The sequence below is a fragment of the Rhagoletis zephyria genome, unplaced genomic scaffold (assembly GCF_001687245.7).
Source record: "Rhagoletis zephyria isolate East Lansing unplaced genomic scaffold, Rhagoletis_zephyria_1.1 Rzeph_scaffold_05869, whole genome shotgun sequence".
Taxonomy (NCBI): Eukaryota; Metazoa; Arthropoda; class Insecta; order Diptera; family Tephritidae; genus Rhagoletis; species Rhagoletis zephyria.
Genome location: NW_016162952.1, coordinates 19,408 through 34,835, shown reverse-complemented (window position 1 = coordinate 34,835; position 15,428 = coordinate 19,408). Strand labels below are relative to the sequence as shown.

Below are 15,428 nucleotides of genomic sequence, written 5' to 3'. Positions count from 1 at the left end.
TGATGGTAGGGATACAGTTTGGTAGCTTAATTTCTTTTTATTTTAGATACAGTTTAAAACTAAATATAATCTAAAAAAATTAAAACAAGTAAATGTGGACTTGCCTTTAAATAGTGCGTACATATGTATGTATGTATGTAGTTGGTATTCCGCGTGTTGACAAAGTTCACACACGCTTTCCATAAATTTTTAATTTTTTTTTTTTAAAGCCAAAAATTGGGAATCGGTCGGACTCTAATCTAAACATCACTACGAGCAGTCATCAGTCTCTTTTATTTCTAAACTAAAACTGATGGAAATGCCTTATTTACGCAACTAAGTTCCAATTAGGCATTTAACCGTGGTTGCGCATATTGGAAAATTTCCATCAATTATAGTTTAGAAATAAATGCGTCTGATGCTTTGGCTTGATGCATTACTGAACACACCCTTAATTACGAAAAAGCATCTGTGAAGTGTTAATCATAAAACATATACATACGTACATACATATGTGTGTACATATTTGTTAATTTTTTTAATAAATTTATTTATATTTTTTTAATTTTTTGCAGTTACATTCACCGATTCTCGTAGTTGAACACCTTCAAAACGTTCATGCGACTACGCCAAAGAGCAAAAGTATAATTTTAACAAAAATATGTCTGATACCTCATCTTTCGAAATGAGTTCTGTCGATCGCCCAGTAAATCGCTTTCAAGTGAATCCTGTTAACCACAAAGCGAATGAGATGATACAACTTAATGTGCCACAAGAGGTCTATCGGCGTTTGGTAAATAGCGATGGAGAAGCATTGGAAGACGACACTTTCAATGAAAACGCTACCGATATCTTAAACAAACAAAATTTGCAGCGAACACATAGGTAAGATTTTAGGTTACTATTACCTACATATGTGTGTAAACAAGGAGGTGGCGGAATGAAACAATTAAAATTTGTAAGAATTTTCCAAGAGGGTCGGGTATAATTTATTTCAATTAAAGTTAACACATTTAAACTGAGGAAAAAAGTAGATTTTGATATTTTCTAAAGCCCATTCAAAATATTTTCTAACTTAAACCTTCATAAACGTCTATTAAACATCTCCATAATTCCCTTAATTCAAGTTAAATTTAATTTATCAGGCCAGTGGCAATCCTCCCTCATTTAATTAAGAAATACAACTTTTTCAAAACTATCTCGATAGATACCCATACTGTAATAATTTATTTAACTTATAGAATAATTTGGTGACAACCCTCTTCAAATACATACCTAAAAAAGTAAGTACGCCTGGGCCACACTGTAGAAGTGAAACTTACGTTACTTATTTATTTATACATATACACATCTGCTTTTGCTTAAGGTTATATTTTTTCGCTTTTTTTCTATCAATGTAGATCCCTACCTCTTCCACTGTTCGTTTTAATAACATTCATATTATTCTGTTTTTCCATTATCTTCATTTTTATCTTCATACTCTATCGATATAACGCCCATCAAAATATCGATAGCAAAATCGAAGACAAATTCGATAAAAATTTCAATAGCAACATCGATAATACCATTGGTAGCTTAATCGATTAGAAAATCAGTAAAAATATCGGTAAAAAAATCGATAAATATCGATAACAAAGTCGATAAATATCGATAACAAAATCGATAAATATCGATAACAAAATCGATAAGAATCGATAACAAGATCGATAAAAAAATCGATAAACATCGCTAACAAAGTCGATAAATAGCGAGAACAAAATCGATAATTATCGATAACAAAATCGATGAGAGGGTGGATTTTTTTCGCTTTCAACGTCGTGTATATGAACACGCGACGCTACCCCGAGGGTAATACGCAGTCGGCGTCGTCCAGGCCTGTTTCTAATTACGAATACCTTACTTAGATTATCTAGCTTGGGTTAAATCATAATGCGTTTCCAAAAATCTACTCCTCAGCGCTGTAAATGTGTCATATTAAATTGCCTTCCACCATAGCTACTACTATTGAGGAGTCGACAAAAACAATATCGTTAACTCAATTCGATGCAGACTTCATTATGTCTTCCCCCCCAAAATACATTTTTAAATCCATACTTTACATATTTCCTCAACTAGGCATTCTATAAAGAGCAGCTTTCGTGATAAAGACAAACCCTCAAGGTTCAAAGATTCTCAATCGCAAACAACACGATTTCAAGTAGCTCCCCCGAATGAGGAAGACTCGGACGACTCCAGTGGCACTAAGGAAGACCGCGAACTATTAGACAATGAGTATGACACGAAGTATGGAAAAAGTTTTCGGTAAGTTTACCCGAATCAATTAAAGTACATATTTATGTACATAGCTGTAAATCACACATACATACATACACACATACATACATACATACACAAATATTAATGATAATAAATCCTTGCAGACACTTCACCCGCGAAGCTTTGCCCAGATTGGACAACTATCGAAACATTATGTCAATTCAAGCTGCTTATCGTCCAACTCTTGATGAGTTACACAACGCAACCTTGACCGGAAAGGTAATTCCAACTAAATGATTATTTATTTATGTAGAATGAAAATCTAATGCATTCTTGCATGGCTGCGTAATTGAATTCTGTATGTATGTATGTATGTATTTTTTTGATATATGCATCGTTTATATATCTCTTAAACTGTCGATTGTCTTCATGGCATCTTTTTATTTGTGTTTTTATTTTTTCTTCCGTTTTTTTTTTTGTAACAAATTACTGCACTTGGTTTAAAATAGGTACAGTGTTTCTCGCCGTCACCCCTGTAATTCAATTACACCGAACATACAATCGCGCAGATATGGGCGCATACTCGTACATACATACATATTTACATTCCTCCGATTCTGTGCAGTTAAATATGGACTGGACTGGGCAATTACTCCCGACACAAAAGCCACTCATAATTTAATTAAGACCAATTTTTAATTGATGCGTCATTTAGTGAACTCAATGCGCCTTTTTGGCCTTTGGGAGACCGACGATTTCTACGCTACATGAATCTACATAGTTATATATGTATATATATATATATATGACATACATACATACATATATACATATTTGTATTCATCAGCCTAACTCCGTTACAGAAACTATAAATAAAACCCCTTTTAAAATATTCCAATAAAATTTTTTTTTTACTTATTATTTTTTTTGTTTAACAGAGCGCCAGCTTAAGCCGCAATCAGGACCCTGAAGCGGCTAACATGAATGGAGCCTTCAAATTCGGTTGGATTAAGGGAGTGTTGATCCGTTGTTTGCTCAACATCTGGGGCGTAATGTTGTTTCTACGTCTTAGCTGGGTGGTGGGACAAGCCGGAATCATAGAAGGCTTCATTTTGATCCTGACAACGACCGTCGTTACGTGTGTCACTTCCCTGTCAATGTCAGCGATTAGTACAAATGGTGTGATTAAAGGGGGTGAGTGCAAGACTAGAGTGCGAAAGAGCCATTTAAAATACGTACATACATATTTGTAATGAAGCACATATTTTACTTGTATGTACTACATTAAAAACTGTATCACAGAAAAAGTTCAATTTGTTCCAAGCTATTTTGAAGAAAAACCACTGGCGTGCTTTGTTGAACTCGGCCAAAATCGCTTAGGCGGTTAGAGAGCCAAAGAAGAAGAAGAAGAAGAAGACTTTGAGAATATTTCAAGGGTGTAAACATTTTTTTCGGCACCCTGTAAAAACAGCTTAATCGTTTTTTCCTGTAAGGATATTAAAAAAAAAAACCTACTTTTTAGAATTTCGATTCTAAATATTTCCTTTAGGATGACGATAACCCATGCCTACTTGAAGTTGAAGTTTCGGTTAAAAAGTTGTACGGAATTCGCCACACTATTCGAAAAAAATTACTTACTTATGAATGTACATAAATACTTTCCTTTGAGTACTACGATACCAAGACCTGCTCACTGGGTCGTTTTGGCATATATCGGGCTTCAAAAACCTTCAGGCGAACTCCGGGGTAGACTTAGCCCCCTTATGTATATTGATCGCAACCTCTACAGACCTACCTATCATCATCACTCACAATTTACGTGCCCCTGAAACTAGACAAATATTGTGCCTTCTTTATTACTTTCATCATACTCTTTGATCTTCTGATCTTTTGGTATCACAACAAAGGATCAAAGTTTAGACTCAGACTAATGACGTTTGGGATTTATTCGGTACCATTACTGAGACTTTCTCCACCAGTTGCTAGTGCTTAGTGACCAGCACCATCCCAGACTATTAAACGTCCAAATTTAGAATAATCAATGACGCCAATAAAAAGTCCTCTTCCACCTTCACGAAGTACCCATGATCCTCCCTAATCGGTGAAGTGGTTAGACAACTGACTTGGTAGTTAGCGTTAGTGAGGTGGTAACTCGAGGGCGCAGGGCGTTCGGTGTTTGCTATTGGCCCCTCGGTACATTAGTTTTAGATTTAATTTTACGCGTGGCGGAAAAAAGAGGTTATTCGCTTGGACAGAGATCCACTGTAATCAGCTTATGACGGGGCTCAGACTGGATGGTCTTCAGTACCGGTTGTGAGAAGTATTTTCGTGTGGTGCGGTAATCTCAATAAAAGTTCTTAGCCGAAAGTTTAACGTCAAGTTTTGGGTTATCGTTATGCTATAGTTAATATAAATGTTATATACTTTAAATGGGACAAGATTATTCCATATAAAATTTTGCAACTAAAGAATTCTGTGACAACTTTATTTATGTGCATACATATGTACGTATTTTAATACTAATACCTTTGTATATTGAAAATTTTCCCGTTCCATTTCTTTGAAGGTGGGACATATTATATGATATCCCGTTCACTTGGTCCGGAGTTCGGCGGATCTATTGGTCTGATATTTTCACTGGCGAATGCCGTGGCTTGTGCTATGTATGTTGTGGGCTTTTGTGAGTCTATGTTGGATCTATTGAATAGTTTCGGTCTCAGTATTATTGATGGTGGTACCCAAGATGTGCGGATAATTGGCTGTATCACCATTTCCTTATTACTTATTATTGTTGTTGTTGGTATGGAATGGGAGGCGAAGGTAAGTAAATAGAGCAGACAGACATGTCTACATACCGCACGCATACATATACTATGTATTAAATAAATAATGGTTTACAAAACATTTCAGGCCCAAATTGGTTTACTCATAATTTTATTAGTAGCTATAGGAGATTTTATAATCGGTTCATTGATTGGCCCAAAGAGTGAATTGGAAAAAGCCGAGGGTTTTATCGGCTACAACTGTGAGTGCAAAAAAAAAAACCAATTGTGAATCAGGTTATAGCTTTCCATATATGTACTTTACTATTTTTGTGTCTGTAAAATGCAGTTACAATTTTCAAGGAAAATCTGTTCGCCGACTACAGAAAGGAAGAGGGAGTGCAGCACGATTTTTTCTCGGTCATAGCGATATTCTTTCCGGCAGCCACCGGTATTTTGGCAGGCGCAAACATCTCGGGCGATTTGAAGGTATTTAGAAAACACATTACTACATACGTATTAGAATTTTCACTCAAAATATCGAGCCATAACCGCCAAAATAACGTAAGCGACATTTTTTTCAAAATTTTATTTTAGATGCAGAAATGCATCTAGACGCTCTAGGAATATTTCTGCATCAAAAAGAAAATTTTGAAAAAAATGTCGCTTACGTTATTTTGGCGGTTAGGGCTCGATATGTACATATGTATGAATGCATAAAGGTGTGCAAAGAAAGCTTCTATCGAAATGGTTATCTGCATATATCCATATATCATTATCTGTATTTTTATCACTATCAACATTTTCGTTGCCAAAGGCTTAACGGACATTTAAAAGCTTAATACTGGTACGATTTTTACTTAAAAATAAAAAGAATTTAAGCCAGAAAATTTATACGATTTTAATTGTACAACTTTCTGCTAGGATCCACAAAAATCGATACCAAAAGGTACCTTGATAGCTATTCTGATTTCAACCGCTACATATCTGCTAATGGTTCTCATATGCGGAGCCACAGTGGCTCGAGACGCTAACGGAAATGTAGCTGATCTTATAAATGGCTCGTACGCTTTCCTGAATTGCACGCCAGGTAAGTTCAAAATGCTAACCAATGCTAATCATTTCATTATTGAACGTTGAATTCAAATTTCAAAAAATTTAGGTGAATGCAACTATGGCTTACAGAATTCGTTTCAAGTGATTGAGCTTGTTTCCGCTTTCGGACCTCTGATATATGCTGGCTGTTTTGCTGCAGCAATTTCTTCAGCCTTAGCCAGTTTGGTTTCAGCGCCAAAAGTGTTTCAAGTATGGGGCGAATAAGAATTGCCATTAGTTCTTGGAATGTTTATTACCGTGGTCTTCTTTATATATTACTACAGGCGCTCTGCAAAGATGAACTCTATCCGAAAATCGTGTGGTTCGCCAAAGGTTATGGCAAAAACAATGAGCCTGTCCGTGGCTATGTGCTAACATTCATCATCGCTGTTGCGTGAGTCATTTTGTTGAAGTTTTATTTCACACATAAAATTACATACACACATATGCAATATATGTATATTTAACTGAATATTCTGGGTTTTATATGAACCATTTTTTTTTGTTTTTGTTATTCGACCCGCTTGGCTTTCACATTGCAGTTTCATTTTAATTGGAGAACTCAATCTGATCGCGCCGCTTATTTCGAACTTTTTCCTTGCCGCTTATACGCTCATTAACTTCAGCACTTTTCATGCCAGCTTAGCTAAGCCGGTGGGTTGGCGGCCAACATTTAAGGTTCGTACATACTCGCATACATCTACTTTAGTACTTCAATACTTTGCTTACAGTATTACAACATGTGGCTTAGTTTGGTGGGTTCGGTGCTGTGTGTCGCCGTTATGTTCCTTATATCGTGGGCGACGGCACTCATCACATTCGTCGCAGTTCTGGCTTTATACTTAATTGTGGCATACCGCAAACCCGATGTCAATTGGGGTTCGACCACGCAGGCGCAGACGTACAAGAACGCTCTGATGTCTGTGCAGCAGCTGAATAATGTGGAAGAACACGTTAAGAACTATCGACCACAGGTAAATCCAGTTAAATGGTACTTTTTACCCCTTGGACACACTAACCTGTAACTAACTGCAATTACTATGCCCTTTAAAAGATACTGGTTCTATCTGGATTGCCAAATACACGCCCAGTACTGGTTGACTTTGCCTATATGCTGACCAAGAATCTTTCCTTACTGGTTTGCGGACACGTGCTGCGGGGCACTAGTTCTCAACGCTACAGAAATTATTTGCAAGATCGCGCCACAACTTGGTTCCGCAAACACGGCGTTAAGGGCTTCTACGCGCTCGTCGATGGGGAGGACTTTGAGTCGGGAACAAGAGCCCTAATGCAGGTGGGTAAAATTCTTTGCGCTTTTACATTTAATGTCGAATGCACGGAACTTATTGTTGTTACCTTCGCAGGCTTCCGGTATTGGAAAATTGAAGCCAAACATTTTGCTTATGGGTTATAAAAATGACTGGCAGACATGCGAAAAGAAGGATCTGGATCAATACTTTAACATTATGCATAAAGTGAGTCAAGATTCAACCATAGCACGTTTGAGAACGTTAAATAAACTTGTATTATTGTAAAATGGTCGTAGGCATTGGATATGTATTTGTCTGTAGCTATTTTACGCTTGCCGAATGGCCTTGACTGCTCTCAGATTTTGGGAGACGAAAGTAGCGCCGCTAAAAACGTAATTGACATTCCACGCACTCTTCAGCCGAATGAGAGCTCCGCAGATTTGATGTCCGCCGATAGGAGTGTACAAAATGGACTAAGTGGTAGTATGGATTCGCTGAGCCGAAATGTCTCTCAGGGTAAGCTATGATTACTAAGTCGAATATGAGCATGCACCTATGTACATACTTATATAGAACGGATATTATCTAGAAATCTTGTAAATTATATGTATGATATTCGGAATTCTCTATGTATTTTATGTACATATGTATATACTGAAAACTGATTCTCTGTATATGGGCGATTCCAGCGAAAAGTCTACCGCGTAAAAAAAAAAATAAAAAAAAAATCTAACTTATTTATAGGTCGATTTGACTGCTTTTTACAATATATACGGGCTACATATGTAAGCAGAAACATTTTTGCCAAAAATGGTCTCGTTAGGTGGAACCAGGGTCGGGATATTTTTTTGAAAACCCGTACTTATGTCCTGATTTGTTCCACCCTTGGCATGTTTAGTTGAAACGTACTAAGACATAGATTTGCCAAAAATGGAACCGCTGGTATCGCTGATGTCAAAATAAAAAGCACGTTCGACATAAAATGCATGTTTTATTCCCGTTAAAAAATTTTTTCAAGAACAATATTAACAAAACTTTTTTAATGGAAATTTTAGTAACGTAACGCCAGGTAACGTCACGTCAGATAATTTAGCTGATTAAACATAAAGCAGTAAAAATTTATGCTTTTAAAAACTTGAAAAGTTTACCTACATTTCCAATAATACCACAAAAACTTTTATACAAATAAGTCTTGCCCTTCCTTCCTTGCCCATCCTTTTAGTAAGTTTCTGGGTTTAAAAACCCTGTAGTGTCAGTAGAGCTTTCAATGCCATTATACTATACATATATTAAATACTGCCAAGAGCTTCTCTTTTTTCTTACCTATAGCTTTATCGCATATTCTTAGAGGATTTCTCAACCATATTCTTGAAAAGGGCCTGTTCCTATAGTAACTACCACTTAATGATTTTTTGACAGATACGGTAAAGCCTATACTCTGGCACCAATGAACCAGGCCCAAAACGAAGTGTTAAATTGAGATTGCCACTCAACGTTCGCCCTACAATTAATGGTTCGGTTACTGATGATAACCGAACTTCATTTTTGTTGGCAGTGGCTGGATTGGTATTCCAAATAGCAACTGGCAACTGAAAGTTGGCAGCTGAGTTACTACATTGGCAACTTAATTTTTTTTGGTTGCCAAGGAAATTTTGATGGAGAAATTTTATTTATTTTTTAATTTGTTTCTGCGCCTTATCTACACTGAAGTCTTGGTTGCTGGTGCTTTAAAATTCTTATATCTTCAATTGATAGCATATTTGATTGCTATTCAGAATAAACATATTCATAATCGACCCATAAATTACTCCCAGGAAAAGCGTTTTCAAAGCTGTCGCCTCTCTGCAAAGAGACTTTATATATATATATAATATATATGTATAAATATACATATGCTAATTTTGTAGTAATAATTATTATTTTTCTTATTGCATGCTTGCACTAATTTATTGAATGCCTCTAAACCACACACCACCACGTTGTATATATGTACAAATGGAATCCGTTATCACCTGATGCACCCCGATGCACTGTAAAATGGCTATACTGATTATGGCAACATATTTACACACAAAAATTCTGTGACTATGTAAATACACTGCATTTTGCGGCTCGATATACATATATACATACATACATGTACTCGCATTAAATAAATAGATGCCGGAGACTTGTCTAACACAGAGAATGACTTGAAACTGTTAAAAAGTAAGTGGCATGTTAAAGTTGGATAAAAACAAATAGTGCATAGTAAAATACATACATATACATATATATTCATACAGTCAGTCAATAAAGTTTAGGTACAGCGAACTTTTTACAATACGGGCAACTATTTTTTAAATATTTTATTTTTCAGTTTTGAAAATTGGTTTTTGTTGATTTCTCATTTTTTATGTATTTTGCTTAATAGTTTGCTCATATATTCAAAGTATATTTATATATTTATATTCTTTTATATATTTATTTTATTTTTCGCTAATTTTTTATAAAAATATGGTTAATTCTACAACAAAAACACCAAAAAACAGAGTTCCAAACCTTGTGCAAAAGTAAAGAAAATTCTGCAAATTTTCATCGAAATATTGCTCTTTTTATTTACACTCTTTAGAAAAAAGTTGAGTACGCAGTTTTTTAGTCCATTCAATTTTAGTATAACAAAGTGCAAGTTTGAGGTAGCTAGGCCTTACCATTGATTTTTAGCAATTTTTTTTGTTGAAGGTGTCACTCATTTTCTCCATATAAAATAATATTTGATAATTCTTTATATGGACAAAATGTGCGACACCTTCAACAAAAAAATTCCCCAAAAATCAATGGTAAGTCCTAGCTTTCTAATACTTGCACCTTATTATACTAAAATTGAATGGGCTAAAAAACTGCATACTCAATTTTTTTCTAGGGAGCGCAAAAAAAAGTGCAATATTTGAATGAAATTTTGAATAATTTTCTTTACTTTTGCACAAGGTTTGGAACTCTGTTTTTTGGGGTTTTTGTTGTAGAATTAACCATATTTTTATAAAAAATTAGCGAAAAATAAAATATTTAAAAATAGTTGCCCGTATTGTAAAAAATTCGCTGTACATGACGGACTGTACGTACTTGTGTCGAAATGTAAATAGTACAAACTTAAATATTTGCATTGTTTAAAAAATATTTTATTATTTCATAAAACAGCCTCTAGCACCAGCGACCTATCATTCATGGCAGGCAGCCAAGTTAAAGAAGTATCTGGCTTGCCCGATCCAGTTGACCCTAAATCGCCTCAACTCTTGGTAAGTGCATATGTATGCATCGAAGCCATAGGTTGTCGCGATGTTTCTGCGACTTTCTACTTGAAGAGAGCTTGAATATTGTTTTAAAATTTTCGATTTTAGACGAATTCTTTGCGTAAATCGAAGCAGAAGCATAATGATCCGGCTTCTCTGTATAAGGGTCCTGGAGGTGTTGAGCTGCCAAAGGAAATCCTCATGGAATTAACACAATTCACCCGAAAGCGCAGTCATGCGGTTATTGATGTTTGGTGGCTATACGACGACGGAGGACTTACCCTGCTCCTGCCTTATATAATCAGTACGCGTCGAACTTGGCAATCGTGCAAATTGAGGTAAGTACTTTTTGGTATGGAACATAGAGAAAGAAATAATAATAACATCAAATGGGTTAAATCAGAGAAATCCTTTAGATTTAGTGGGAGAATTCGATACTTCCACATATGTTGTACATAGTTGTCCTTTATGCGCAGACGATGGTGTACATAGGTTAGGTTAGATTGAAGTGACTGCCAGGCCCAGAGGGCGCCAGCATACTAAGGCCTAATCAGGGCCCATTGTGATACCACATAGATCCCAAAACCCCTACTCCTCAAACCAATTCGTGGAGTCTACGAACCTCAGCAAATGTCTTATTCCAAACTTAGCTGTTGCGCTTAGATCGTCTAGAAAGCCTATACCTACCTAAGAATTTCTGCCTTTCCAACCTAGTGCAGGGCAATCGCAGAGTAAGTGCCTTATTGATTCAGGCTCTTCTTCATCGTGGCAGCTCCTGCAGTAGTCGTTGTGACTAGCCCCGAGGCGTTCTGCACGCCTTCCTATCAAAATATGTCCCCTGACATATCGCTTTTATTGAGAGTGAGAATTTCTCTCGATCTCCGCATATTCCATTTCGGCCATGTAAGCTTCGTTTTATTACAGTTTTCAGTGCGCTCCCATCTGGTGGCCGCCAAATCGGCTTAGGTTTGGTTCGTAGCCGACATATAGGACTGAATAGTTCGAAACACTTATGCATAACCGCGGTCCATCTATTAACTATCCTACATATCAATATTTACACTCACTCGTCGAGCCTTAATTTCGAAGACGACTAATCTTAATAACTATTTTGTAGAGTATACGCTCTGGCAAACAAAAAAGCTGAATTGGAATTCGAGCAACGTTCAATGGCAAGTTTATTATCCAAGTTCCGTATCGATTACTCGGATTTGACGCTTATTCCCGACATAACAAAAAAGCCACAAGAAACAACAACAGTGTTCTTTAATGAACTCATTAAGGATTTTGTGATTAGCGACAAAGACAATGGGCCCTCGAATGCAACACCCGAAGATGAAGGTAAGTTAACTAAATTCGAATTGCATTTTAAAGTAATGTGAACCCGATTCGAACGATTCGACGATTATTCGAAAAAGTGTACTAAAATCGAAATTTGTTAGAACGAGTTGCATATGACTTTTGATCAGTAGTTTAGAAGTGGTTCGTTGAAGACATTAAATATTAAATAAACGGGGGCACATTCACAATCGAAAAATAACGTTACGTTATTAACGCTTTAAGGTGGGATTTTTACAAGCGAGGAGTATTCCAAGGATACGAATGAAAATGTAAAATTTTGAGCCACAGGTCGCTATCATTTATTAACCCACTGTAACATTCCACATACATATATGTATGTATGTAAATACTTCCATTGATAAAAATTTTCATTCGCTCAACGTATAATAAGAAAAAACTTGTATTTTTTAACTTCGTTTAAATTACAAAAAAAAAATGTCAGTGTACACATAAATTTTATAGATGTATGTATTTTGATTTTACTCNTTTTTCTTGACTTCTTTTTTAGCCTTTATTAGCGAAGATGATTTGATGGCAGTACAAGACAAAACCAACCGTTATTTACGCCTTCGCGAATATTTACACGAGCAGTCGATGAAATCCGATTTGGTTGTAATGACTTTACCGATGCCTCGGAAGAACATTGTCTCAGCGCCGTTATATATGGCATGGCTAGAGAGTTTGAGCCGAGATATGCCACCGTTCCTGTTTGTACGTGGCAACCAAACAAGCGTTTTGACATTTTACTCATAGACAATTGCGCACCCCATCTACATATCTACTAGAAGTGATATGTGTATACAGTGGACATCTCTAGTAATACGAATCATCTACATAATGTGAAAATCAAAAATCAAAAAAAAAAACAAAAAAAAGTCTTATTTGAATTGATTTTTCTGAATTCCCATAAAAACCCCACTTAGTTTGGCAGCCTTTACCCTATGCTTCCTGAATTTTTTAGCAGGATAAAATAAAAATCTAAGTTTGAGCGCAAGTATCTATTTTCTTAAGGTTGAAACGTTCAACAAAACCTGTTTATTAAAAAAACTTAAGCAAGTGCACAATATGTTCAATATGTTTTCAAGATGTAATGTTTTTCATCCAAAACCTCTGTTAAATTGATACACGGCCTCAAACAACGAACAAAGTTTAGTTGTCATATGACTACGATGGGAAGGAAATATTCAAGTTGGCTTCAAAAATTTTTTGTCACTGTTCATATTATAGAAAGCATGTTAGGTATTCGAATATTCACTGTATATGCATGGTTGCTGAATATACATATGTACATATGTATGTATGTATTGTGTGTAAGCACTATAAAAATCATTTACCATTAATTCGACATTTTAGTCTCTATTTATTTTACTTTGTTTGTACAAAAGTATGGCAGAAATTGTTTTTTGTTGATGTTAAAATTAAATTAATTACATTAATTATTATTCTGTATATGCGACGCGTACAAAACTGTCAATAAATATGATAAAAATAATTGAGAGTAAATTACATACTTATTTATTTAACCCTGCGTCACTATTGTCAGGGTGTAAACCACACGTAAGTTCAATTTCTTATATAATTTAAACGTTTTAAGGAAAGTCGTCAAAGAGTGTAGATGTAATCCTCATTTACATATTTCTGAATGTCTCTTTTTTTCGAAAAAATGTCACCTTCGTATAGGGCAACATACTAATCACAGTGCAACATTTTAAAGAAAGAGCACGCAATATACATGTGAAGCACGAAAACTTTACAGCACTAGCGCAGGGCAGAATAAATGCAATATTATTTCGAGAAAAGAAAACGCTATTAGAGTACATATACATATATACATAAATGCCGATGGTTTCATAAAAGCTATTTTAAAAGGTGAACAAACCAAAAAATAACGTTATTTTTATGGCAAACGTATACTTTTCTTTCGGCTTTTTGGACTATCCGGAAACTCGAATATCTGAATAATAAATCCGAATAACTAGGTATCCAAAAAGTGTGTTGTTATTTGGATTTGCGAATAATGATATCTGAATATTTGAGTACAAAAATTAACAATAAAAAATAATTGAAGGGGTTAGAATCAAAACGATCTAAGTATATCTGACATTTTGTTGAGATAATTAAAACTAAAGTTGATAACTCGATAGATTCACTAATTAAGAAAATAATTTTACGAATCCGTTCAAATGCTGATTAGGTACACATTAGCTAGTGTTTGGCCGAGCTTCTCCTCCGATTTGTGGCGCGCGCCTTGATGTTGTCACACTAGTCACACACACAAAACTAGTGGAAAACAACTGTAGGGTTCTCCAAAACGAAAAGAAAATTAAACAAAAATGTTCACCAATTTTTTTTTTTTGTTTTTGGGTTTTATAAAAGTTTTAGGTATTCAGTTCACTAAATTTTAGTATAATTAAGTGCAGGTTGCAAGTGGCTGAGAGTTCATCTTGAATGAAATTTTTTTTAGGAATATTTTTTTGGATTTTTTTTGTTTTTTTTTTTTTGTTTCGGGAGCACCCTACAATTATTTTCAATTCGTTTTTGTTATGTAATATTTATTAACTGAAACAGAAGAGAGAAAGTCGATTCTCTGCACTTTTCACTAGATTTGATACAAGCAAACAAAAATTAAAAAATCGGGCCCGACTGGTCTCTTGCAAATTTTATTAGCTTTGATTAAAAAAAAATCAAATTGAATGAAATATCAAGTGAAATTAAACTAAATTCCAGGTTTGAACCACTGTGCAGCGGCCACCCAAATATCCGGATAAGAAAATGGCGGAATATGAACCGGATATCCGTACTATGCGGATTTTATCCGTATACGCGAACATACGGATGAGACAAGGATATTCTCATATAAATGGCGAACAATAGCAACTGATTTCGGTTTTATTAGATTATCTACGTTCTTTGGTAAGATAGATAATAATAAAATACTTATGGGTGGATAACACCCATGGTTAGTAATTATGACAAAATAGTTCTCTAGCAAAACTCCCGGCATCATTTTATTTACGCGTTTATTCTTAACACCCTGTGCTAATAGCTAATCGCTTTCAGCAAACACACAAACCTTTTTTCTATCTCTCTTTCTGACAGAGATAAGCGTATGCTTGCCTCAGTCATGCATGCGTTCCAATTATAATTGCTATCACACTCGTGCTTCCGTTCACATCTATAGTCGTCGCAGATCCAGTGTTGCATTACGTGGTTGGAAAGCATTTCACAATTTCGGAGGTTAGTTTTATTGGGAATATCTCCCATTTTTTAAGCAAACTAAGCGTGTGCTCGTATTTTTAATGTGAATTGAAATTAAAATAGTAGTTTTAAAAATGTGTGAGCAAATTTCACTTAATGAATTGCATTTAAAGAACACAGGCATTAGCAGAAGTTAGGCAACTCTATCTTGAATGTGGATCCCTGTAGTGCAGAATTGTAGCAAAATTTTCAATTCCGCAGTTTTAGTAATTGCAATC

At 35.4% G+C, this 15,428-nt stretch overlaps 1 protein-coding gene across 2 annotated transcripts; it reads left to right on the top strand.

The window, feature by feature from the left end:
• The first annotated feature begins 559 nt into the window (after positions 1-559).
• On the top strand, positions 560-13,426 carry Ncc69 (sodium chloride cotransporter 69). 2 transcript variants are annotated; one of them, XM_017628290.1, is made up of 20 exons: positions 560-864; positions 2,095-2,280; positions 2,400-2,514; positions 3,174-3,429; positions 4,802-5,055; positions 5,146-5,260; positions 5,347-5,486; positions 5,922-6,087; positions 6,160-6,302; positions 6,377-6,486; positions 6,635-6,770; positions 6,824-7,066; positions 7,147-7,386; positions 7,457-7,567; positions 7,639-7,858; positions 9,503-9,550; positions 10,520-10,617; positions 10,720-10,949; positions 11,729-11,952; positions 12,461-13,426. In XM_017628290.1, exons 1-20 carry the CDS (start codon positions 641-643, stop codon positions 12,703-12,705), a joined length of 3,504 nt encoding a protein of 1,167 aa, XP_017483779.1. In that variant the 5' UTR covers positions 560-640; the 3' UTR covers positions 12,706-13,426. The 2 variants fall into 2 exon arrangements, with proteins under 2 accessions (XP_017483779.1, XP_017483780.1); XM_017628291.1 differs by lacking the exon at positions 9,503-9,550.
• Positions 13,427-15,428: the final 2,002 nt, after the last annotated feature.

Excerpts from the sequence above, each read along its gene's own strand:
- Ncc69 (XM_017628290.1), top strand. The coding sequence starts at position 641 with ATGTCTGATACCTCATCTTTCGAAATGAGTTCTGTCGATCGCCCAGTA. Across the intron at positions 2,281-2,399 it reads AAGTATGGAAAAAGTTTTCG|ACACTTCACCCGCGAAGCTT; the intron begins GTAAGTTTACCC and ends AAATCCTTGCAG. Across the intron at positions 7,067-7,146 it reads TTAAGAACTATCGACCACAG|ATACTGGTTCTATCTGGATT; the intron begins GTAAATCCAGTT and ends GCCCTTTAAAAG.